Below are 23,837 nucleotides of genomic sequence, written 5' to 3'. Positions count from 1 at the left end.
AGCAAAAAGAACCTGGAAATCTTTGTAGTTGCACTGTTTTATAACATAACATGATTATTTAGTATAACCGATACAAAAATACTGATAATTATGATTTAGCCATTTGAATATGGGCTTTATATAATGAGATATTTCAGTTAAAAGACAACCTGTTCAAACAGTCTTCCCACTTTGTGTTAAACACTGATATATTTATAGCTTAGTTTTATGTTCTTCAAAAAGGAAAATGTTTTCACACTGCTTTTGGTAACCTTTGACCCCTCACCCCTTTCTTCACAGATGTGCAAAGGTAAAGCATGAGACACAAGAAGCACAAGGGTTTGATGGCTTGGCACTTAAATAACACATGATGATGTTACGTGTGAGAGCCCAGTTCATTAAATGTCCACATGAGTTGCGACATCATTAAAGGAGAACACACAGCCGAGACTTTTTGGATCCCTCTTCACTGGTTGGTTTTCCTGAAGCTTCATCCTCAATGCCTCCATTTTTCGGTGGATCCTCCTCTTTGGCCACTCAAAACAAATGAAATAAGAATTTGTTTAAAGTTCATTTACTTTAACTGTGTGAATGTCGACACAATCCTGACATTTCTTTTATTTTGAATGGTCGGCGGTCTCACCATCATTCTCAGGATTATCCCTCGGATCTGTGTTGTCCTGCCTGTTCTGTGTAAAAAAAACAAAACAAAACAAACATCCCTTAATCACAGGAATGACAGCCACCGCACCACACTGTGAACGGCAGCTCTTAAAGCATGAGCCTCGACTTGATGACAGTACTCACCCGCGATATGTTTCTTTGGTTTTTCTTGCTCTGTTGCAGTTCCTGGTATCTATAAATATCATCAACAGAGAAAAGATGTTTACATGTCATCGCCAAGAAACTCAGCTGAGTGTCATTTATTTACAGCAACATGCTTTCCTTAAAATGTGACTTCCTGCCTCCTCCTTTTATTAACCCAGCCAGGAGAAACAAATGGTATGGTGAAATATTTATGAGCCAGATTAGTGCCTCACATCTGCGTCTCCCCTCTGCACAGTTCAGATGACAAACAGGTTGCTGCTGATTCACTCAGGCAGTGTTTAAATGAAGCTGCTTTTATCTCTTAGCAATAAAACCCAATAAAGCTGCTCTGTAACAAATCTTCTGTGGTTTTACCTCAATGAATACAACGGCCTCTACATTCAAAGCAGCCCACACTATATGTTTTGTTTCTTGTAAGCTATAATTTTGAATTTAGCCAACTAGGTGTGTTAGTTTTCATCATTTATGTGTAGCCGATTTAGCTACTGGAAATTGTCTCCAGGATAATATCAGCCTGCAGTGGCGTCAGCTGGTTGGTTATAGTAACAACATCAGTCTCATCAGGCAAAATGAACAGATAATATAACCATTCCACAAAAAAACACACATTTCTGTGTCAAACATTGTGAATCAATGATCGTTCACAAAGTACGTGTGCAGTGATCTACCCACCGTTGCAGATAGGAGTCACCACTCCTGTTGGCAGGTCTGGGTTTCCGCCTCACTACAGCTGGTGTCCATGTCGTGCTTGGGTCTAGTTTTACTTCCACCCTGCCTGCAACTCCAGGTGGAACAGGCATCTCTGCCAGCAGAACTACAGATTTCAGAGATCAAGAATAAACTCACGGTCATTTGGATGCAACTCTGCTGTTGGAGCAAATGTGCTGAGAGAGGAGCCTTGCCTTTGCAGAAGTTCACACACTCCTTGTCTTCTTGTTGTTCACCGGCTGTTTGCTGGCTGAGCAGGAAAATGTGGCTGTGGAGTTTATGGGGATGTTTGTTGTTATATCCATGGCAACAGTGTCCCAAAAGAATGGAACAGCAGTGAGGCCAGTGAGGTGAATGTGATGGATCCACTGACATCTACTTACTTTAATTGCTTATAATTTAAGCATTTAAATCTTGCAGTGTTATATTGCAAAATAATTAACACTAATAAGTAGACAACCTGTCAGAACAGTCCCACCTTGAATTAAACACTGATCCACCGACATCTTTACGTAACTTTACTTTATTTTACTTTACTGTAAAACATTTAGAAATAGTTCTATATGATTTTACAAGCAACGTGTGGAAAATCTTGTATCATAAAGTTTTTTACTGACCAGTACAAACAGCCATTGAACATACATTTTTATGTTTACCCATACATTATCTCTCAATATACAGAAGAAGTGTCGTATTTGGATATGATTCTAACTCAAGTTACATATTTCCTGAGTTGAGTTAAACTTATTATTATCATTTTTATTACATAACCAAAGACAGGATTTCAGCAGATATTTATTTACTGAGCTTTTCAGTGGGTGATGTTCAGATTTTTCTTTTAGGCTCACAGCGATTAGAATGAGTTTTTAGTCCTAATCTATGTGCAGTGTTGGTTAACAGGATGAGCATTTGAAATTATCGTAGAAGCTTTTGAGGAACCAACACTTTATTCTCATAAACAAATCAGCCAGTTTTTAACACCAGCAGAACTGCAGCATTTATAACCATTGAACAGTTGAGTTTGAATGAATCAAGAAATCCCAACATTATTCCATCAAACATTCGTATATTTGAATGACAACCATCATCATCATCGGGCTGCCTGGTGACCTGTATGACCTGACCACAGATAGCGGCCCTTGTTAGGATTCTTCCTTCTCATCTCCATGTGTGATGATGTAGCAGAGCGACTTGTAGTCGATGTTACCAGTTGGGTCGATGGGAGCGAGAGCAAAGGCCTGATCCACCTACAGGTTTGTGAAGTGACAGTTTACCTGGTGAAAATTACTATTTTATGGAATATTTTGAAAGTCTCTCATTAATAGAAAAATAGAAATAGAAAACACAAACCTCCTCTGCTGAGAATTTATCAGCTTGGTTCATCAGTAACCTCCTAAACCTGCATATACAAAACAGAAGAATGTGTAAAAAGAGGGATAAATAACATACTCTAATGTTACAGCTAATATGGAAAATATAATGATAATGTGAAAGCTACTTAATAAAATTGATCTTACTCATCCTTATTGACAAAGCCCGTCCCATTGGGATCAAAAAGCTTAAAGGCAGCAAGTATGGTGTCTTCAGGATCGGTACCTGGAGGAAAACAAAATATGATCCAGCATCATTTGAAAGCCTGTCCTGAAAAAAAAGAAATAAAAAAATGTATTTGAACATCTATGAAAAGTTCTTACCATTGAGTTTCTCCCCAAAAAGAGACAGGAACACAGTGAAGTTGATTGGGCCCTTCCCCTCATTCAACATCTCATCCAACTCCTCGTCTTTGACATTCAGCTTCCCTGGTACACACACACACACACACACACACACACGCGCACACACACAAATGCACACACAATCAGTTTAAAAAAAATATACAGTATCAAATGCAATGCAAAAAGCCAGTTACATCAGCACAACCTTTTTTATTTTTTAGGTATATATATATTAATAGATCAAAAAGATAAAAAGATAAAGAGTTAAAGGTAAAGAAAATACCCAGCTGTCCATACGTCTCTCTCAGGTCTTGTTTTTTGATAACTCCGTCTCTGTCTTGGTCAATGCAGCCAAAAGCCTGTAGCACAAACACGAGTTTTAACCAGTGCCGGTATTGGCTAATTATCATTGACTAAAATGATAGTGAGTTCACAGTTATTATTTCTTCCTCAACCAGGTGTAATAATGTAGGTTGAATTGTATTCAATGCTTTTCTTTCTTGCTCTTCACAAGGTGCATCAGAACTTTATTATTCATTATTGCTAGAAATTAAAGTAACAAATTCTTGCATTGATCTTTTATAAGACCTGTTGCACAAAGAGCTGCTCAGTACAAGAATAGCCAAAGCTTATCATGGTTATCATGAATATTGTCAAATTTAGTTCTTGGTTGAAATGAACAAAATGTAGGTTGTGCAAAAAGGAATAACTGCTGAAGCAAGCTCTAAAAATTAATAAACATTTTTAATATAATAAGCTGGCATGCAATGGGGATATAAGTTTCATTCACGCAGTGAATTTATAAGGCCACTCCAATCATTCCATCAGAGACTAAAGAAGGTAAATTGCTAAAATATTCTCAAAAATCACAGGCTCCTACACACATTTCCTTGAAGAAGAGTTTTTAGTACTGTACCTCCTTGAACTCCTGTATCTGGGACTGCTCGAACATGGAGAAGACATTGGAGCAAGACTTCTGTCCTCCCCTCTGTCTCTTATTGGAGGCCTTCTTACTTGCCTGAGAAGATGAACACAAACTCTCTTAGTTTACATGCTGATATTTTTTGCTCATGTTTAGCTACACAATAACCTAATCACAACACAGTAATAAGATTACTAAATTATCTGATTGGTTTTCTTTAAATAATCACTGACTGAAAATATCAAAATCCTGAAGGAGCTGACTGACTTACCATGTCTGAACGATTGTTATGTGGACTCCCAGCTGAGGTGTGATGCTGGGGTGGGTTTTATGTATGGCCCATCTTATCTTCTACCATCCTATAATAGCCTGCGGTGGCCAGCACAGTCCCTTACATGGCCACGGCTGCTCTCTGTGGGTCGCTAAAGGCACCTGATAAGAGGTGAAGCGGCCAGGATTCCTCTGGGCTGGAAAATAAAGATATGAGGAGCAGAAAGGGAGAGAGGAGACAGGGGAAAGTGACCTCTGACGTTTGACAGTCACTCAACCAAATGAAGTTACTCTTCAGTGGTCAAATAAAGTCTTTTATTGAGACTTCAGAAACAGCACTGTGTGATGCAGCGCAGCAAACCTTAAGCCTTAATACAATAATTTCCTGCAGCAAATGAGACTTATTAAGCTCAGGGGTCTCCCATGCACTGAGAGACATGTGTGGACTCCTTCTGATGAATTTCTATCCTCTCTCTTTTTAAATTAAATTTAAAATGTTGTAAATTAATGAAACCATCTTAATCTTTTTGTTTGTAATCTTAACGTTTTGGATCCATTTCACAGTGTGTTCTTGTAATGAAAGCACAAAATCTACCATATTAATTGCTGCATGTAAAGGAAAGATGTTACATTCACAGATTATGGTTGGTCGCTTATATTTCATTAACAGGACTATGACACCACTGGCTTCAGTTTTGTCATTGTTGGTTGTTAGTGCTGTTTCCATGTGTTTTAATGACTTTGACTTTTAATGACTTTGACATTCAATCTCTGTCATAACTGTCAATCAAAACCCACAATAACATAAATCTACAGCTGTTTAGTTTGTAATTTTATTTACAGGTAAGCTTATTCACACCCAAAGCACATTTCATCATACACATACACCTGCTAACACACACTGAGTTGTAAACATAAAATTTAAATATACGATACCAAAGAAATAGGTCAAACAGGAATTACTACGCAACAAAACAATGGATTTCATATAGTCATAATGTAGTTTACAATAGCATTTACAAAAAGAATCCTAGTGTTGCACATCAACCAGTTTGCTCTGGTATTATAATACACTATCATTAATAATACATCAGCCATTTTTGAAATGGACCGGTCCATACCCAAACACTATCAACAGGCAGTGATGCACAAGGAGCATGTATTTTTAAATGAGCGTTCATGCCACCTAATGATTTGGGTACAACAGTAAACCAATGCTTAAAGTTCAGAAACAAAGTAATTGCTACAAATTGGTCCAGTACTAGCAAATACAGTTTATAATACAAATTGTTTGCTGTTTCTTGTCCGTACATCCGCCAGCTATGAGTCTCCACTTCACTGACACACGTCCCTCAGAGCCTGAAAACGGCCTGAGCTGCAGGTCCGCGGACGACATGTTATCAGTGTTCTCAGATCAGAGTTTTCAGGCTTACTTCACCACTGTCCTGCAGGTAGACTGCTCAGTGCACGGCTCCCTTTATTGTGTCAGCATGCTTGCAGCCATCTTACAGGCCACCGCTGAGATAAGAGCCGCTCCACGACCGCTCCCTTCCTCCGACTGGATGAAGGTGATCTCACAGTGAGGCGTCAGGTCCCGGACGATTTTGTGGAACCTGTCGCGGAAACTGAGATGGAGGAACAACATCTTCAGTGTTCGGAATCAGTCGAATCTTCATCTGTGCACTGTGCAGCCATTCCATTGTCTAATTTCTTTGCCCAGGTAAAGTGGATTTTGTGACTTTCATATGATGCCAACAAGTGGTCACTATATCTAACTGTTGAATATTGGTGCAGTGCTGCTGCTTAATTCTTATTTGGTTAATTTACTGTTATTGATACTTCAGATAACTGACTTTTTTTTAGTTTGCTTGTTTGTTAACCACTGGAAATAATCTTTGTGAAGCCATGCTGTCTTCATCTGGCCAGTTAGCCATGAGGAATAAGAGAACATTGTGCATTAGGGCGGGCTTATGCATATTTTTTTTGCTTAGTGCTTTTTATATTTTCTATTCATGAAACTAAGATATTCAAAAGCCTAAAACACAGGGCATTCCTCACCATGGGTGCAGCTTGTAGACAGATCCGTCCACGCCCACTGTGATCTTCAGGGCTTCCTCGCTGCGTCGCTCCCGCATTAGGTTGATCACACCAGCGAGCCCCGCGCCGCACATGTGAGCGGAGCGAGTGGAAACACTCTCACAGACCAGACGCACAATGTCACAGTCCAGCTCTGACGGCAGAACACCCAGTGAGGACAGGATATTGTAGATTTGTTTTCTGTCCCCAGTGTCACTGCAAAACATGGCAAAAGGCAAAATGAACATACAAATATTTATGTTTATTATATTTTCCTTTTGTACTCAATATTCAAAGATTAAATAAAGCATCTTCAAAATACTGCAGATAACTATCGTAAGTGAAGCAAATCAAAGTGCTCAAAGTCAAATGCAATTATTGTCTACATGGAATAATAATTTTTTATCATATTGTATCTTTTTTTATAGGCAGCATTTATTTTGAAAAATGTAGCTGCCTATAGTTGGTACCAGGTGAGAATTCATTGACGCTCACCTCTCCACCTGTGAGACGTAACGCGTCTCAAAGCTGCCACGTGTCTTCAGCAGCTCTGAGGCTTCACCGTTGAACAGCAGGTCTTCATTCACCAGCTTCATCAGAACAAGCCTGACCAGCTCACCCATATACTTCCCACTGATCACCTTCTCATATCTACAGGAGGCAAGAGCCAGAGAGACATGTCACTGTAAAAACAGAGAAATATTGATAGAGAGGGTTTGGGGGGAAATTAGCACAAGAGAGGATGTTGAAATGGGGGACGAAACAGGAAGGATACGTGCGTCACACAACACATGAGCAAACAACTTTCTCTCTCTAGACAAGGGGAGAGGATGAAGGCGGCAACGTCAGTGCTTTAAGAGGCTGAATGAGGCTGGGCTCAGCAGTTGTCTGTGTGAAGGGGCTTCCAGTGCAAAAGGCAAACAGCCATTAGGCCGACAGGCGCTATGAAAAGCAGCGGAGAGAGATCATTAATCTGACACCCCGCACCTACTGACTGACCGCTGATGTATGAGGGCTCTGGCCATTTACAAACAACTTCACAAAAAACTGCTGGTAGCTTAGCAACTATGCAGAGACCTCAGGTGAGAGTCAGGTGAGTATTGCCGCAGAAGGACGATTAATTGAGCAAAAGAGAAGGAGAGTGAGGGAGGGAGTGGCACCTTTTAAATTACAGTTCATGCCAAACTACTTTAAGCTTGATGACTAACTCTTCTCAAGTGTGCATGTGCATGTGCATGTGCATACAGCAGATGAAGCTGGAAGATGAACAAAGTTGTGTGAAATGCTTGTTGAGAATTTGAACGCATGTTTGAACTGCATGCACTCTTTTACTCACAGCTGTTGTCCGGGGTTAACCGAAGTCTCATCCACCACTCTGTCGTACTCCAGTCTGAACTCCTCCAGCTCCCCGTTGTCTCCGAACGCCCCCCACTCTGTGTTTACACACATCCGGCCCTCCTCCCCTTCTACCAACTCTACAGTCCTCATCTCCTCCATGTAGCAAGCATTACAACCAGTACCTGGAGGAAGAAAGAAGCAGAGATACAGACCTTAGACCTGCAGTGTCGAGGTGAGAGCACACGTACGCGTGTTTGATGTCATTAGTGCGTATGAGCATGTGTGAGTGTGCACGACGTCTTACCAACAATCATCCCAACTTCACAGCTGCGATCCTCGTAATAGCAGGAAATCATGGTGGCTACTGTGTCATTCACCATGGCAACTACATCCATCTCAAATTCCTGCATGAGATCAACCACATCATAATGGAATTACAGTCATCTCTACATAAACACGTGTTAAACATCCGTCTGGATTTGTTCATCGTTACAAATGATAAATTGTCATAGAACATAACTCACCCCTCGTCTCTTGATGGCGTCTCTGAGTAAACCCACAACGTTGTTCCCTTCTGCCCCAGAAGCCTTGAAGCCTTTGGTCCAGTTGAGCAGGATGCCCTGTGGAAAGACAAGTACAAAGGTCAATGTGTCTGGCAAATAAAGTGAATCAAAGACAGTCTTTGCTGTTGGGGGAAAAGGTGATGGAGTTCATTGTTTGAAAGTATAACTTCCAACCTTGTCAATGTCCTCATGTCGTACTGGAAAGGAGAAGGTAAAACCCAGAGGAAGCTTCTTGTGCTTGATGTGGTGTTTGTCCAAGAAGTCCGACATACACTCTGCTATGTAGTCAAACAGCTGCAGGGTGAGAGAGGGTATAAGATTATTTCAGAGCCTCTTTCATTCTGAGAGGTTTAAAGTCAACACTGCATTTACAAAAGACCAGACCCTATATCAAGTGGATGACTACAAATAACTGGCACTGAAAAATCAAAACGTGTTGACACTAGAATTACTGACCATTTCAGCAGTCCCTGTCATGGCATCTTCAGGAATGGAGTACATTTGGTTCTTTGTCTCCACTTTCCAGCTCCTCTCCTCATTTTCACCCACTATGACCAGCATCACACGGAAGTTTGTCCCCCCCAGGTCCAGAGCCAGGAAATCGCCTACCTCTGTCAAAACACACATTGCATCTGAATGCACTTTCCAGCTTTTGTCTGAGCAAGGGATGAGGGATCAGATTAGATATTGGTCAAATCCGCATGAGTTTATTTGAAGAATACCTGATCCCTCAGGGGTGGAGCAGACGTAAGTTGGAAGCATTTTAACACTGGCCTCCTCGTGCGTATCTAAATGCAGTCCTCTGTCCATTTCACGCTGCATCCTCTTCATGACTTCTTTTAGTTCTTCCTTATTCAGTCTGAACTCTGACAGGATCTGCTCTACCTGCAACGAGAGGTCAGTAGAGCAGGTCAGGAGCCGCACAAGCAACCATATTATCTTTCTTTAGTTTCACATCGTGTGCACGGGACAAAATGTTGGCGAACCGTGTTGTGAAACAGAGCTTTCACTTATTTTCAAATGATGGTGCGTTGAAAACGAAACACGGTAACAGCAAAAAAAGGAATCAGAGCAGACACAAGTTAGATGCTACCGAATGAACGAGAGAAAAAAATACAAATTTACATTAGAAAGCATTGCGATAAAGTGGAGAAGACTCTAACTTCTGCTACAGAGTTCACATCAATCATATTTTCAATATAGTACAGAACAAAGTATCTGAATATTTAATACAATCAAGCTCCTCACTGAGAGTTTCTTCTCAAACAACATGGAGAAGTATGTGTGTAAAGGCTGGTGTTAATTCACAGAAAAGTCGCATGGGGTAAAAACACAAATCCATAGGAATAGAACTTATAGTTAAGTTTACAAACTCTTATTTCGTCACTGGAGACCAAAAAAAAGCAAATCTTACCATGAGGATTTTCTCAACCACAGAGCTGTAGCTACAAGGCATCTTCCCTTTCTGGTTAGAGAGCTGAGAGCTGACACACGGCATCTTCACGGCTTTAGCTAAATGAGCTTCTGCGTGTGTTTCTAGGTGTGTGGTGAGTGTGTGTCCACCCTGTGTGTGTGCAGAGTCAGTGAAGTGTGAGCACCTCTGAATGAGAACTTCAGCTGTTTTTATGCTCAGGTGAAGTGGGCTGGATGCATCAGACGTAAATGCCCACCCCCTCACGACATCACCCCATCTGGCAACGTAAGTTCACACACACACACACACAGAGATGCGCACACACACATACGCAGAAGAACGGCCTCTACAGAAGGTTTAAAGAAAAAGGAAAAAAAAAAAAAGACAGCCAAAAATCTGTGTGACCTAATTTCTAGAATGAAGCTTTGTAAAGAGGTCAGGTTTATTACAAGGAGGTCAATTTAAGCATATCATCAACTGACAGAGGATTTGGATGGATGTGTATAATATATATATTCATACATCTAATCTACAACTTGTTTGTACAAGATCTTTATCATGACTCAATATACAAAATTATTTGAATCCTCTGTTGAAATAAATATCTCAAATGAACCATAGAATCCCAATAAACTACGTTCTGAAATATTGTTTTTTATGAATGATGAGATTTGGAGTGGGTTTACAAATATTGATAATTAAACTTTGTTAAGTTACATAAGAAACAACAAAAAAAAAATCTTATAATAATCACTGTGATTTTTCAGTGTCGAGAACTGAAGACCCATCTCTGTTAAGGTATATGAACTATCTCAGATGTCCTTTTAAACTGCCATTAAAGACTTCAGATTTGGTTTGGTGAATTATTCTTTGCCTTCATGTTGTGAGGTGTGACCTGTGACGTAAAGTCCAACTGACTGAGATTTTACAGCCCACAAACATGACAAATTAAATAAATCTGAACCTGAACCTTGTGATTTGAACTCATCATGTTTTATTTAGAAGAGCAACATACGATGATATTGGATTGCTCAACCTCAGAGGCCCGAGTGTGTTGCACATATATTTGTAAATTTAGAAACATGTCTAATATTAGTAACAGTGAGGGATGAACTAACAATGGTATACCAGAGGTGAAGGCCTCCTGTGCTTATCCGCTCTTGTAGTTTACCTGACCAGAGGTGAGAGCTTTTTTTAGCTCTCACCTCTGGCTGTGAGGTAACTGTGACCCTCTCCCCCAGTGCCCTGACTGGAGGATTTCTAAGTGAACAAATAATAGTGACACTGACCTACAGACACACACATTTATGAGATAAAGATACATACTGTGTATAATATATACCCCTATACTAAAATTCTTTTTGAAAAGATCAAGTTGGTGCTTTTATATAATACTTATACTGCATAAAATATTCAAACAGAAGATCTGAAGATATGTTTGGTATTGATTCACCATTAAAACCCATAAACATTCTAGATGTCTTGTCCATCATCTTATACTCATTTCCACAAAGTTTAGTTTGGCATAGAGTATTTGGTATGTTTAAAAAACATTTGGACCTGTGCTAGATATAAAATAAAGTTGTGTGTCTGACCAATATGTGATTGTAATGATAAACCCACCTGTTGATCAGTTGGGTTGAAAAGATGAGCTAAAAAGGAGAAGGTAATCACAGGTAATTTTATACACAAATCGGAAGTTTTATATATGTGTATTTCATCTGTGTTGGGGAAGATGTACAGCCTGAATTTTAGTGGGCTGCTGCGACTATGACCAGTGACAGTCAGTGTACAGTATTCACGTGCAGCCTATTGTTTCTGGGTCTAACACAGGTGAGAATACGTGGGGAAAACAGGATTAAAATATTGTACTAAGAAATGTTTAATGAAGACAAACTCTTAATAGTCTAAAGGCTGACCATTGGTTTGATCACGCCGGCCTGTTAAACATCACAATCATGGTGCAAAACACACACACACACACACACACACACACACACACACACACAAAAGACTGACTCAGTTTGCGTTGCGTCCATTTATGGATAAGAGTTGAATGTGTGCCAAGTGCTTGTCAATAGCTGATTATCTGGTTAATTTAACCTACTGGCTTGTTTGCACAGAGTCCTGCCTGATGGATTTCCATTCAGCCAGCTGTCTCTCAACGCAAATGACCGAGCCAACATGTTACTCGATTACAGGCAACGGAAACGTAAAGATCTGAAAGCTTATGGTATATTACCTCATACTGTACATCAAGGAATTTGTGTCACAGCTCTTCGCTGCTCCACATGAGTGGATTCATTAATAAGGTTAGCCTGATGAAGTGGAAAGCTTTCACCTCAGTAACCTGCCGGAACAGTTGCTGCAGCCAGTTAAAGCAATGATGAAAGAGATATGTTCTGTTTTTACTCTGTTAAAGTGTCAACCTAGGTATTTACTGACCGACTTCCATTTATAGTGTCAGCACATCTTTTAAAGCGCCCTTGAACTATAGGAATTGAGGTCCATGCTGCAGCCATGGGCCCACTCTACAGGTCTAGAGGTCTCAGTTTTACTCACTTCTTTAATTACTTAATTGTAGTTAGGCTACTTAACTTTACCCAAAAACTAGTCAATAGATAGATAGATAGGTAGCTAGACAGATAGACAGATAGATAGATAGATGGATAGATAGATAGATAGATAGATAGATAGATAGATAGATAGATAGATAGATAGATAGATAGATAGATACACTCCCCAGTAGAAAAAGGCCATAGAATGTGCCATATGTCATCAGGAATTCAACCTTCAAACTTTCATGAACTACAAAACGTTTTAGTCTTTACCTTATCCATCGTAGAGGATTAAGTCCTAAGAGTCGTGCCAACCATCGGTGCTCTGCAGTGGAAGTTCACTGTTTCTTCCAGGAGTTGTGAAAAATCCAAAGTTCCTGCTACTATGTCGTTTTAACTCGACGTCCGTGCATGAAGTATAAAGAAAAAATTATCCTTTTGCGGGAAACAGCCCAACCATTATTATATTCCCAACACGTTTGATCTACATCATGTTCAGCAGCCGAAACACAAATGTCTGCAGTATGTTCAAGGTCTAGGTGGATAGCAAGACAGAAGTGCTATAAATAGTCTATGGAATTTTCTTCATTTGCAGATATTTTAAGGGAATAAAACTAAGGATTCATCTTCATTCTTGTAGCCTACACATTTTATGAAAAAAAATCTTTGCATTATTTTCAATCTTAAGGAGAACGCATGAAAAAAAAACAAACTACGGATTCATCTTCATTGTTGCAAATATACTAAAAACAGTAAAAACTGTGGCTTAGTCTTCATTTTTGCAGTTAACAGGTCCAGTTAATCCGCATGTGCGCACTGAATGTTCCCCCAGCTCCAACAGTCAGTTAAATAAGAAAGTGGAGTCAATTCCTCATCCAAACTTTCGTTCCAGCGATGAAACATTAAGTTTAAAGCCAACAAACAAATGAGAAAAACATTAAGACAACCTCCAGATCGTAGCTGAATTTCACACTGTCATTCTTACTTCAATATCTTAATGCAACCAAAACTATTCCAGGAAAGAAGAATCATTCCTTCCCCCGCAGGTGTAGCTGACCCGTCAACAGATGCACCTGAGGCTTACCCGTTTCCATGCCATAATGATTTCAATGTGTTGCCTTGGAAATGAATTACAGGCACACTTCTACCATGGAAAACACTCACCACTGAGTTAAGTGGCCGGCTAAAATTGTTAAATGGAGCAAGATTACCAAAGAAAACATCAGTTGAGGGTGGCATGTTTTTGTAGACAAAACAGTCTACAGGACTCACAAGGCTCCCAACACTTTTAGGCCAAATAATAATAATAATAATACCTGATGATAACAATAGCTAACTACTGCTACTACTACTACTACTAATACTACTTCTACCACTACTACTACTGCTACTAATACTAATACTAATACTAATACTAATACTAATACTAATACTACCATTAGTAATAATAATAATAATAATAGCGATTTTTTTTTTATATTATCATGGTTTTATCTTGTCATTCTCGGCTAAACGAATTGATATCAAGAGGAAAAATAAAATAACCCCGTGTGCAAGATCTGTCTCTGACTGCACTAGCTTAAAATACTTTACACTGCGTAAATACGTCGCTACACTACCATGACATTTCATTTTATTTTGTTCAACTGGAACAAAACAAGGCGTGTTTGTTTCCACCGGAGCCGATATCCCGTTGGACCGTGTGAGGATCGTGACGTGGTGATTGGTCACTCAACTGCTTCTTGATAATTAGCAAGTTAGCGCAAACTGTATCGTGATTAGGTCGCTGGGCGTCTTTTGTACATACTCAAGAGGTTTAATTTAAGTGGAATAAGAAGTTTATTCGGTTGTTTTGACGAAACTCAAACTGTTTGTTGCCGATTTGTCTGGTAAGTTAGCCGAGGCCTCACGAAGACCGGATAACATCTGTAGCTAGCAGTGGGCTTGACTTGATTTTTAGAGACGTATACGAGTTTGAAACCTCATTCAAATTATAATCAGTATATGGTAAGTTTGTACCGGTCGATGGCATTTAACCAATCGACCTTCGCCAGGAGAAAACAACGTAATTCAGCCGAGAATGGCTAACGGTAGCCGGTTAGCTTGTTAGCTCTAAACAAGGCGGTTGCTTTCACTTGTCAGTTGTATTTCACTGAAGTTTTCTTTAGCCGCTTTGTTAGCAGGGACGCTATGTGGCTGAGCTGGATAAGGGATAATGCGCTCATGTGATTGTGCTTGTGTCATCTTCCAAATTAGATCATCATAGACTGTGTGTGATTGACTGACTGATCCGGCGGCAGCATGAGACTCTACAGCCTCAGCATCCTCCACAAAGGAGCAACCAAAGCCAACCTCCTCAAAGCGGCCTACGACCTGTCATCCTTCAGCTTCTTCCAGCGCTCCAGGTAAATCTGACTGTACACTACCACCACACCTGAATGACATTTTTATCGTCGACATTTTACCTTACTTTTTTTTCCTCTTTTACTGCAACATTGGTTCTAGATCTTGGCAAATAGGATGTCTTTGACGCCATTGTTTTGGTTTGTTTAGTGTTCAGGAGTTCATGACCTTCACCAGTGCCTTGATTGTTGAACGAACATCTCAAGGAAGCCGTGCCTCAGTCAAAGAACAAGGTAAAACCTAGCAGGTTCAGTCCACTTGGAACTGGAAACAATCATTGTAGTGAACTTTAATTTCAGTTGAAGCTGATTTTACCTAGTTTGACTCAAATGTTAAGCTGATGGCTTAACTTCTAACTTGAAGTAATGAAATATCACACCAACCAAACAGTAAACACGCCAAGTTCCTCTTCTTCTCTCTGTTAGCTGCGTTCACATTGGTGTAACACTAATTCCCTTGCTTTTGTTGACCACTCATACTGGTCTGATGGACAGATAACAATGTCATTTAACGGTCAGAAGCATGAAACTGCAATTTTTCTCACTGTAATTTAATATTGGACTCAGTTCTGTTTGCTGGCAACTAAGCAAATTTTTCCTTCTTCCTCTTATTGGTCCACAACATATAAACACACCACTTTATGCCTTCTGTATCAAACAAACTCAATTATCAACATGCCATATGAAGCTGATGTCGCCAGATGTCAGGGAAAGCACAGCCACAATGCATTGCAAGCTTTATTTGAAGCTCATTCAGTTTTACTTCTGCTTTTCTTAACAAAGCGCACCAACAGGCTCTGAGTTCACCTTTACCGTGAGACCAGGAAATGCCATTTTATCTTTTGTTTTGATTGTGGCCTGAATGGTTTCTCTTTCTCTCAGAGTACCTGTGCCACGTGTATGTGAGAAATGACAACCTGGGAGCTGTGGTCATTGCAGATACTGAGTACCCACAGAGAGTCTGTTTCACATTGCTGGACAAGGTGGGTGCAGAAATATGTAAATAAAGACAAACAAAAATTGCACTTCGATGTCAACTTCAATATTGAGATTGCTGTCTGTTTTTTTTTTTTTCAGGTATTAGAGGAGTTCTCCAGACAAGTGGACAGTATAGACTGGCCCTCTGGTAATCCTGAAACCATAACCTACAAAGCCCTAGATATTCACCTAGCTAAATATCAGGTTAGTTGGCAATCTGTTTATCAGAAAATACATCAAAGGAGATCCCTGATACTCTATAACTGAGACTAGACTATCAATGCGGACTAAAAACGAAATCCATGTACCTGACCGCTTGTTTTGTTTTTTCCCTCCAGAACCCCAGAGAAGCAGATGCAATGACCAAAGTGCAGGCAGAGCTGGATGAGACAAAGATCATTTTGGTAAAATACCTCCAATAGCTGTGACCTAACACCTTAATCACAAAGCTGAAATATATGCACGTTACTCACTGTTTTCCATTAGAGCAGAACACATAGGACAAGTAAACTAAAACTGACTACTAAACTGATGGGGGCAAGAAGCAGTTTCTTCTCAGCTCTAAGGTCTGGGCCCCTCAGGTACCACTGAAATAATCATCAGACCACTGTCTGTTATCAGTGCATCGGTTTTATTGACCAAATTAAATTGTCACTCTACATGCCCGAAACATGTAGCATTTCCCAAGCACTTGTCAAGTCATAATCTTTACATTGCACAATACTTGATAAATAAATCTTTTGTTTTTTCTGTAGCACAACACCATGGAAAGTTTGTTGGAAAGAGGAGAGAAACTGGATGATCTTGTGGCGAAGTCGGAGCACCTGGGAAACCAGTCCAAAGCCTTCTACAAGACTGTGAGTACTGACGGCTCCTCTCATTAACATTGGACTATAACTCCTCTCATTAACACTGGACAGCAAGGAGATGCCTGACTGTGTGCGTGTGTGTGTCCATGTTAACCCCACAGGCACGGAAACAGAACTCGTGCTGTGAAATCATGTGATGTCGCTGCCTCGTCCTTGTGGACACACCTGTCTCTGCCTTTCTGCTTGTCCTACATCTCCCATCATGCACCAGCTCTCAACACAAAGGACAGAACTGACGCTGTCTAATCCGGGATCCTATCCAGATTGTGACTGATGGGGGCTGAAGGAGTGATGGGGTTTGGTCAGAGGAAGAAGTAACATTTGAATTCTTTTTAACCTTTCAAAGGGTAATCATCTGTGCGGTGTTTCAATACCAGCTGAGGACATAATAGTGTGACGTTGTGTATTGGTGATGTGTTACCTTCAAACCATTTAATGTTATTCGGGTTGAATCAAATCTTAATAGATTGATTTCAAATCTTAATTTTTTTTTTTGTTTGTTTTTTGAAAGAGTATTAACCAAGGTTTTGCTTCTGCTTCAAGGCAACTCTGACAATCTCACAGTCTTATCTTGTGAATTCATACAGTGTGTCACTGTTTTGGTTCAGTTCCTCAAAACTCAAAACTGTTTTTCCTGCAGGCATAATGTTCATGCCCACTAGGTGGCCCTGTTTATTTACTATATTGTTCCAGCCTCACTGTTGAGGTCAATTTAAAACTCTAATGTCAGCCAAGACAGCTGAGTGGCTGCTTGGATAGGTGATATCAAAATCTCTCAGAATTTTACCTTGATTTTCTTTTCTTTTTTTTCTTTTTTTTTTAATATCTTTGCTAAACTGGAATGAGTTACATGATTTATTTTCTTTTTTCTGTCTCATAGTGTTAAATGAAATCTTAAACATTCCCACTTTGGGTGATTGTGTTGTTGTGTGATGATGCGTCTTAAAGCTGATGAGAAGTTGGAGATTAGATGTAAACAATGTAGAAAGATGCTTCACCATAGATGCAGCCTTATTGCAGTGTGGCTAACATGTCCTTTTGTAAGCATCATGTCATCTCATGAGCAAGACAGGATTTGGAAGCTATTCTTTTACTCTGCGCACCGTAGCCATGCTTTTCACTCTTGTAGCCAACATACAATACTTAAGCAGGTTTCAGTAGCTCACTCGGACCTTTGCAGTCCAGGGCTCATCTGTACCTTACAAATATGATTACTGACACTTTTACCATCCTATGACTAAGGTGTTTCTGGGGATCCTCAGGTGCTGTTGCACTCTCTGGCCTCTTAGTTTGTGCTAGTCAGGGTGCCCTTGAACTGACATAACAGACATGTTGCGTGATGTCATTATAAATCGAGTGATTTCACATCACACTCTTATTTTACCACACTCCTTGGCTGACTTTTTTTTTTTTTTTTTTACTGTGCGTACTGTTTGCTTTGTTCTGAGTGGGTAGAAATGTCCTTCTTCAGAAACTGCTGATCAGTTCAAGATGAAGAGATGCCTTTGGTTGTGTATTTTAAGATGTTTCTCTGCTCTCTCTTTCTGCTTTGTGTGTGTGTGTGTGTGTGTGTATGATTTGCTGATATACAACATCTGCAGGCTGCATTGATGTTGAGTGCCTGTGTGTGTGTTAGTGTGTCCGTGTGTATGATCAGAATTTGCTCTTTCTGCTTTTACAGTGTAAACATTTGTGCAATATCTCTGCAGACTGTTGTCTCTCTTTAAAGCAGAGAGAATAAATGGAAATCTTTCCCATAAAGGACAGTCATTGACGTTTGTATATGCTCTTCTTATGACTAACTCCCATGTGAAACTTGTCCAGGGTTATTTCTGAGATATTTCTTTGATGATTTCTTTTCAAAAATTCCGGTTGGTGTGCTGAATTTGAAAATCTGTCAAATCTATGAATTTATGCTGTAGCTATTTGCAGGTCAGGTCTTGCTGACCAGTGTGATAAACAGTCTGCATTAAAACGTTTTCATCCAGATGTGGTCTGCAAATTTAAAATTTAAAGACTTCGGTTAATAAACTGTTCTTTTTTGTCTGTATTAACATTTTATTTGTGGAACACTGTTTTGTTCAAACATTGACTCTTTACAGAACATGTGATCTTGCTTAGATAAACAGAAAAATAACTTCTGCTGTGCCCTGTCTTCATTGTTCTAGGTATCAAAGTGGAATTTGTTTTTCTAAGGTGGCAGTGAGGTGTAAGGATATCCTGTAAGACAATGTAAAAGTTAACTTGTTCTGTCCAGCAACATGAAGTCAACAGTCCTATCTGTAATATCTATATCTTCAATCAGCAAACTGAGGGCTGCTCTCTGCAGGAAGGTCAGCAGAGAAACCAGGTGCACCCTTCTCTTATTGTAGGAAATGTTGTAACTACATTCGCGCACCGGGTGTGTTTAGGTAATACAACTTGCAAATGATCACAAACCAGAGGTGATTAGCAGGGACAAAAACCAAAACATTTTCCTATCATCTTAAAACCTTCAAATAAGTATCATGTCCTGAGGATCTTGTCTGCGCCACCTGTAAAATACGAGTTCGAAAAGCAGCACATGAACGCATCACGGGAGGCGCGTCTCGGTCTCAGCTGAGGTGAATTGATGAAGTCCTACCGCACAACCTCAGCAATCATGTGGACGGAGGTGAACAACAAGAGCAAGACTGTTGTCGACAACGGCAACAGCTCGATGGTAAGAATCTAAAAGTGCAAACAGGCTTCCTGAGGAGCAGAAACACACCACGATCCAAGCCTGAGTTTGTATCGGGATACAGTCCTACTCTACTTCACTTTTGCACAACCGTTGCGATGTGAAGGATTCGATGAGTTTTTTTAAAGGACTTACAACGGGTTTCTCAGCTTTTAAGCTGCAGGAAATATTCTTTTCACAACAGAAATGTTTAAGAAATGTGTCTCACTTACATTTTCTTATCTTTGCGTCTGTCGTTTCCGTAAGAGCTCTGATTCTCCACATTGTTTGACTTTCTGCAGCAAGTTCCCCTCCCCTGCTCCAAGCAGCATGACTTGTTGCTGATCTGTCCTGCAACTTGTTTTCCTTCGCTCTGTGTTCAAAAGAAATTCAATGGTGAAAAGTGGCTGTTTTTGCGAAACCTGCACAAGACGAGCCATTTCTGAGCTGCACTGGTGTGTCCTGTTCAGTCGCTGCCCTCTGCTCCACATGTTTTGTTCAAACATGAATGTTTTGCTGCATTTTCAGATGGTTGACCCAGATCTCACTCAGCAGCTTCTACACGCTGTTCAGCAGAGCAATGGTGAGTTTTACTATACACCCCCCCTGTCTTCTTCTTGAGTTGTAGGCAGGAGCTCACCAGGGAGGTCCAAACTGCAGCTAGATTATAATTGTAATTTTAAGTAGTTAGTTGGTATCTTGTGTTTCATTCTAGTAAGAGGCTGAAGGAAAGGACAGGTATGCACCACAGTGCACATGGATATCAGACATGGAAGCAGACAAACGGGGCTTTCAGATTACCAGATAAACAGGGAAATCCACTTCAGGTAAATTCCTGTTACATGTATATCAGCTTTAGATTACTGCCAGTGCCAATCAGTGCTACTTTTATTTCAGAGCAGCAAATGATAAATGGGAAAGTGACAGAGAAGCTGAGTTGTCCCTGTGCAAAGTGAAAGTGCAGTGGTCACAAAAATATTCAATGTAGAAATAAGGTGAAAATCAAGAAAAAACTTATAGAATACTTTATGCAACAAAGTCGTTTCTGGTCAATGCTCACAGACAAAACTGCTAAATGTAACAGTGACATGGGTTATTAGATACACAGAGAATACATATATTGAAATGTAGTAAATTCATTTACCAGAGAGGGGAGAGTTAACTTATTGGTTCTTTCTGCAACTGTTAACCGTTTGAAAATCTTCATAACAAACAGGCTCCTGAAGGTTCACTGACAAAAGAAGTGGCTGTACTGCTCTGCACAGAACTGTAATATTCAGAACTCTCCACAACTCTGACACAGTTTCAACAAACACTGGTCATCACAAGCTCATAATGCCTGGTTTCAATAAAGGTTCAAGACAAAATAAAAGCTTGCTAAATTTGGTTTGGAATAAAGGTTCTGCACCCAAAGCCACATATTTTTCAGGTGTCATTTAGTTGACGTGTGATGAGGTGTCTACTCTGTTCACCCATCTGAATTTTAATAGGGAGGAATTCAAAGGCTATATCCTTACCTTTCTGACTCACATGAACATATTTTATTTCAGTCGAATTTTCATTAATGACTCAGTTATATAAGCAATGCAACACACACACACACACACACACACATACACACATAATACGTTATATTAAAATTTTTTTCAAATATTCCTTTTCTCTTCCTCATGCAGGATCAGCTGCAGCTGGCCCTTGTCCCTCCTGCACAGAGGACTCTCTAACCAGGACCAGCGGGATCATCCCTGGTGAGCACCACTTTGACCTAAATCTGATGTCTTTACAGACCCAGGACCTGTTCCAGAGAACACCCGATTTATAATATATACCACCTTGAGTCAACAGCTAACAAAGAAAGACCGCCTATGTCATACAAGAGTCGAGACCCACCAGTAAAGGGGGGGTGGGAGGGTCAAGTTCCCACCAACAGCCGGCCAAGCTTTCAGATATTTTATCTGGCAGTTCTTTGTGGAGTATAACTGCAACGCAATAGAGGTCTTATGATTTTGATCAAATTGCTTGGAGTTATTTTCATTGGCTGAACCAGAGACCAAGATTTTCCAAAAATACAGGCCGGTGTCTTTGTCATACACATTAAATAAAATAACACTTCCATAACACACAGTTCCTTGTTTCCGAGCAGTGTTTTGGTGATTTACAATATATGTTTCTTGTTTATCATTCAAACCTTTTACTAGTGAACTTCTGCACTTTTGTGACACCAGGTCACTCATCTTTCCATGCCTCTGTTTGCATGGGGAGGATATAGACAGCCATGTGTCCCAATTAGCACTTAACAATGAATTGAAATATTACCTAAATAGCAATATGGCCAAGAGCAATATCCTTCATTTTTTTGATGAAGGTAAAATGTGTATCAACATACCATAAATGAAGCATTGTTACAGAGAGACAGCGGCCTACAAATCATATTCTCCAGACAGCATTTCTGGGAGTTGAACCCCTTGATACCCCTTAAATTATTACAAGTTTGAAGGATTTTATTACTTAAAAAGATCATATGACACAAGTTATATAGTTACATTACAGTGTGTACTTCTTTAACCCAGGGGGCTGTTTACCATCTACTGCTCTGTTTCAAGACACAACTCATTGCTGTTCAGGATCAAACCCTGTATTTTGTTTGTGAAATAAGTGTCAGTTCACCACAGCCGGACTATAAATATGGAAAGGGAAGTGATATCATGACTACAGGATCATAGTGTGTGGGGCTCTGAAAAGTGATTTTCTTTTTTCCCTTTTTTGTCAAAGAATGCCTCTGACAGGAGAAATTCCCACAATGCACTGAAAAGACACTCGCCAATTTTTTGTCTTTCAGAGTGGGGGGATTGTTTTGGTGTGTAATAGCGCAGTGATGATGGGTAGGAAAATGAGGAGCACAAATATGCATAAGAATACACAGTCATGAACCATAGTGTTTTTGTTTTCTGTGGAGGAACTTATTGATTTAGCTCAACAGAATAAAAAGCAGGTAAACAAAGGATTTTCTGCAGCCCTCCCTGCAGAAGAGTCAACCTGAAAAGTGAATCATGCTACACTGCACTTGGTCCTCATTAGGGCACATGCATGTATTATGTTGTATTTTTACATGTGCAAATAAACTTCATATGTAAACATGTTTGTTTTTGTGGTTTAGGTGCAATTGCAGCCACAGTGTTCATCACCTTTTTACTTGCTCTCTACACCGTCCTCTGGAAGTGCATGGTGTCGCCGCCGCAACGGTAAAGAACTGACACAAGCCCTAACCTGATTTTTGCCTGCGCTTCAATTTGATTCTGTTTACACAGCGATCTTGCAAACTGCTATTTGTTCACCTGCCCTTTAGTGTCACATGTCTGAACTTTGTATCCCAGCTCATCAAAGAAAGACAAATCACCTCACACGATCAGCACTTTTTCCACTTCACATTAAACCGCCTTTGCTATTTTATTGTAGTTGTCTTGTAAACACTCAACATTTGTGTTTCCCTTTCAGAAAGCACAGAAAGGTGAGGGTGAGAATACAACAGAGGGATTCTGTGTGAAGACTGTGGCCTCCAGGGTGCGTCTTTTCAGCAAGTTAAAATCTGAGAGCAGACTTTGCTCCCAGTGAGAGAAGAGCACCAGAGTGACAGGACGCCTCTGAAGAAGATCCTCCTCCTAACAGATCCGAAGATCAGACCACGCGACTCGACTGAGTGGATGTGTCACATGTTTCCCTCAGCTTTACTGTCCGCTGCGCCATGATGATGTGAAACACTTTTTTGTAGCAGGCCAGACAGCCATTTTTTTTTTTTGTGAACTCTGCACTACTGAGGAACGAGGCGGCTGCGGCCACCGCTCGCTCCACTGACCAATAAGCTGTGTGTGTCAGAGAGAGAGAGAGAGAGAGAGAGAGGGAGAGAGACTCTAGTATATTTAGTATAAGTAGATTTTTCTTGGCGTATTTCATACCTGTGTCTTAAATGTCCTCCATTCTCACAGTGCATTTCTTAACATTTTCTGAAGTACGCAATGGCACCAGCAGTTTCCATTTCCATTTTAAACTGTCTATGCTCCTTAAGGATTTTTGGGACAAAGTCTTTAGATCTAGGAATTGATTTTAATGTTTTTATATTTGTCATTTGTTGTCATCTGGGGTTTTTTTCAGTTTACTCAGGATATTGTAACTACTGTATGTCTTTTGACTCTATAATAGACTGTGGTTTGTGTTTTTTTTTACATTTAGTAGATGTGACTTTAAAGGAAAAATTATATCAGGGACTGAGTCACAATGTGGTGGAATCATGAAAGAGTTCAGTCAAATTCTCTGAATGAATTTCTTCAGAATCTTTTATGAAACTGAGCAGTAAACGGATGAACTTCCTCTGAGTGTACATGAAAAAAGTTCTTATCTGATTTGACATCTGCATACAAGTTCATGAGCGGCTGAATCCTTGAAAGCTTTTCTGTGCTGTACATATATAGTCAGTGGTCACCCAGGCCAGATGGACACATCCTGTATAAATGGGACACAGTCC

General features: G+C 40.0%; 5 protein-coding genes across 6 annotated transcripts; 2 read left to right on the top strand and 3 right to left on the bottom strand.

Annotated features, from left to right (window-relative positions):
* Positions 1 to 21: 21 nt before the first annotated feature.
* On the bottom strand, positions 22 to 1,801 carry LOC147819134 (uncharacterized). Its single transcript, XM_087173952.1, has 4 exons — positions 1,480 to 1,801; positions 787 to 835; positions 623 to 668; positions 22 to 515 (listed from the first exon to the last, which is right to left on the bottom strand). Exons 1-4 carry the CDS (start codon positions 1,605 to 1,607, stop codon positions 406 to 408), a joined length of 333 nt encoding a protein of 110 aa, XP_087030078.1. The 5' UTR covers positions 1,608 to 1,801; the 3' UTR covers positions 22 to 405.
* Positions 1,802 to 2,443: 642 nt separating this feature from the next.
* Positions 2,444 to 4,574, bottom strand: myl7 (myosin, light chain 7, regulatory). The gene is made up of 7 exons (XM_023406060.2): positions 4,424 to 4,574; positions 4,147 to 4,248; positions 3,514 to 3,589; positions 3,210 to 3,314; positions 3,033 to 3,111; positions 2,866 to 2,914; positions 2,444 to 2,762 (listed from the first exon to the last, which is right to left on the bottom strand). Exons 1-7 carry the CDS (start codon positions 4,424 to 4,426, stop codon positions 2,658 to 2,660), a joined length of 519 nt encoding a protein of 172 aa, XP_023261828.1. The 5' UTR covers positions 4,427 to 4,574; the 3' UTR covers positions 2,444 to 2,657.
* A 667-nt stretch (positions 4,575 to 5,241) lies between these two features.
* gck (glucokinase (hexokinase 4)) lies at positions 5,242 to 19,767 on the bottom strand. 2 transcript variants are annotated; one of them, XM_023406070.2, is made up of 10 exons: positions 19,552 to 19,767; positions 9,122 to 9,284; positions 8,856 to 9,010; positions 8,574 to 8,693; positions 8,361 to 8,456; positions 8,141 to 8,240; positions 7,835 to 8,018; positions 6,994 to 7,149; positions 6,481 to 6,714; positions 5,242 to 6,047 (listed from the first exon to the last, which is right to left on the bottom strand). In XM_023406070.2, the coding sequence occupies exons 2-10, from the start codon at positions 9,228 to 9,230 to the stop codon at positions 5,900 to 5,902; spliced, it is 1,302 nt and encodes a 433-aa protein (XP_023261838.1). In that variant the 5' UTR covers positions 9,231 to 9,284; positions 19,552 to 19,767; the 3' UTR covers positions 5,242 to 5,899. The 2 variants fall into 2 exon arrangements, with proteins under 2 accessions (XP_023261838.1, XP_023261837.1); XM_023406069.2 differs by lacking the exon at positions 19,552 to 19,767 and adding an exon at positions 9,814 to 10,004.
* On the top strand, positions 14,065 to 18,761 carry ykt6 (YKT6 v-SNARE homolog (S. cerevisiae)). Its single transcript, XM_023406071.2, has 8 exons — positions 14,065 to 14,260; positions 14,628 to 14,776; positions 14,925 to 15,007; positions 15,656 to 15,756; positions 15,851 to 15,955; positions 16,090 to 16,155; positions 16,507 to 16,608; positions 16,722 to 18,761. The coding sequence occupies exons 2-8, from the start codon at positions 14,673 to 14,675 to the stop codon at positions 16,755 to 16,757; spliced, it is 597 nt and encodes a 198-aa protein (XP_023261839.1). The 5' UTR covers positions 14,065 to 14,260; positions 14,628 to 14,672; the 3' UTR covers positions 16,758 to 18,761.
* LOC147819133 (uncharacterized) lies at positions 19,124 to 23,683 on the top strand. Its single transcript, XM_087173951.1, has 5 exons — positions 19,124 to 19,321; positions 19,847 to 19,901; positions 20,995 to 21,066; positions 22,476 to 22,560; positions 22,814 to 23,683. The coding sequence occupies exons 1-5, from the start codon at positions 19,232 to 19,234 to the stop codon at positions 22,860 to 22,862; spliced, it is 351 nt and encodes a 116-aa protein (XP_087030077.1). The 5' UTR covers positions 19,124 to 19,231; the 3' UTR covers positions 22,863 to 23,683.
* The last annotated feature ends 154 nt before the right edge of the window (positions 23,684 to 23,837 follow it).

This window comes from Seriola lalandi, unplaced genomic scaffold, assembly GCF_002814215.2.
Source record: "Seriola lalandi dorsalis isolate HSWRI2012SDOR001 ecotype SW California unplaced genomic scaffold, Sedor1 jcf7180002054294, whole genome shotgun sequence".
NCBI classification, from domain to species: domain Eukaryota; kingdom Metazoa; phylum Chordata; class Actinopteri; order Carangiformes; family Carangidae; genus Seriola; species Seriola lalandi.
Note: the sequence above shows the minus strand (reverse complement) of the source record. Positions and strands in the feature narration are given on the sequence as shown.

Excerpts from the sequence above, each read along its gene's own strand:
- LOC147819134 (XM_087173952.1), bottom strand. The coding sequence starts at position 1,607 with ATGCCTGTTCCACCTGGAGTTGCAGGCAGGGTGGAAGTAAAACTAGAC. Across the intron at positions 836-1,479 it reads GGTGACTCCTATCTGCAACG|ATACCAGGAACTGCAACAGA; the intron begins GTGGGTAGATCA and ends TGATATTTATAG. Across the intron at positions 669-786 it reads ACCAAAGAAACATATCGCGG|AACAGGCAGGACAACACAGA; the intron begins GTGAGTACTGTC and ends TTTTTTACACAG.
- myl7 (XM_023406060.2), bottom strand. Across the intron at positions 3,315-3,513 it reads AGAGACGTATGGACAGCTGG|GGAAGCTGAATGTCAAAGAC; the intron begins GTATTTTCTTTA and ends TGTGTGTACCAG. Across the intron at positions 2,763-2,865 it reads ATAAATTCTCAGCAGAGGAG|GTGGATCAGGCCTTTGCTCT; the intron begins GTTTGTGTTTTC and ends ACAAACCTGTAG.
- gck (XM_023406069.2), bottom strand. The coding sequence starts at position 9,897 with ATGCCGTGTGTCAGCTCTCAGCTCTCTAACCAGAAAGGGAAGATGCCT. Across the intron at positions 9,285-9,813 it reads TGGTTGAGAAAATCCTCATG|GTAGAGCAGATCCTGTCAGA; the intron begins GTAAGATTTGCT and ends CTCTCGTTGCAG. Across the intron at positions 8,241-8,360 it reads ACGCCATCAAGAGACGAGGG|GAATTTGAGATGGATGTAGT; the intron begins GTGAGTTATGTT and ends GATCTCATGCAG.
- ykt6 (XM_023406071.2), top strand. The coding sequence starts at position 14,673 with ATGAGACTCTACAGCCTCAGCATCCTCCACAAAGGAGCAACCAAAGCC. Across the intron at positions 15,956-16,089 it reads TTCACCTAGCTAAATATCAG|AACCCCAGAGAAGCAGATGC; the intron begins GTTAGTTGGCAA and ends TTTTCCCTCCAG. Across the intron at positions 16,609-16,721 it reads CCAAAGCCTTCTACAAGACT|GCACGGAAACAGAACTCGTG; the intron begins GTGAGTACTGAC and ends TTAACCCCACAG.
- LOC147819133 (XM_087173951.1), top strand. The coding sequence starts at position 19,232 with ATGAAGTCCTACCGCACAACCTCAGCAATCATGTGGACGGAGGTGAAC. Across the intron at positions 19,322-19,846 it reads ACAACGGCAACAGCTCGATG|ATGGTTGACCCAGATCTCAC; the intron begins GTAAGAATCTAA and ends CTGCATTTTCAG. Across the intron at positions 21,067-22,475 it reads GACCAGCGGGATCATCCCTG|GTGCAATTGCAGCCACAGTG; the intron begins GTGAGCACCACT and ends TTTGTGGTTTAG.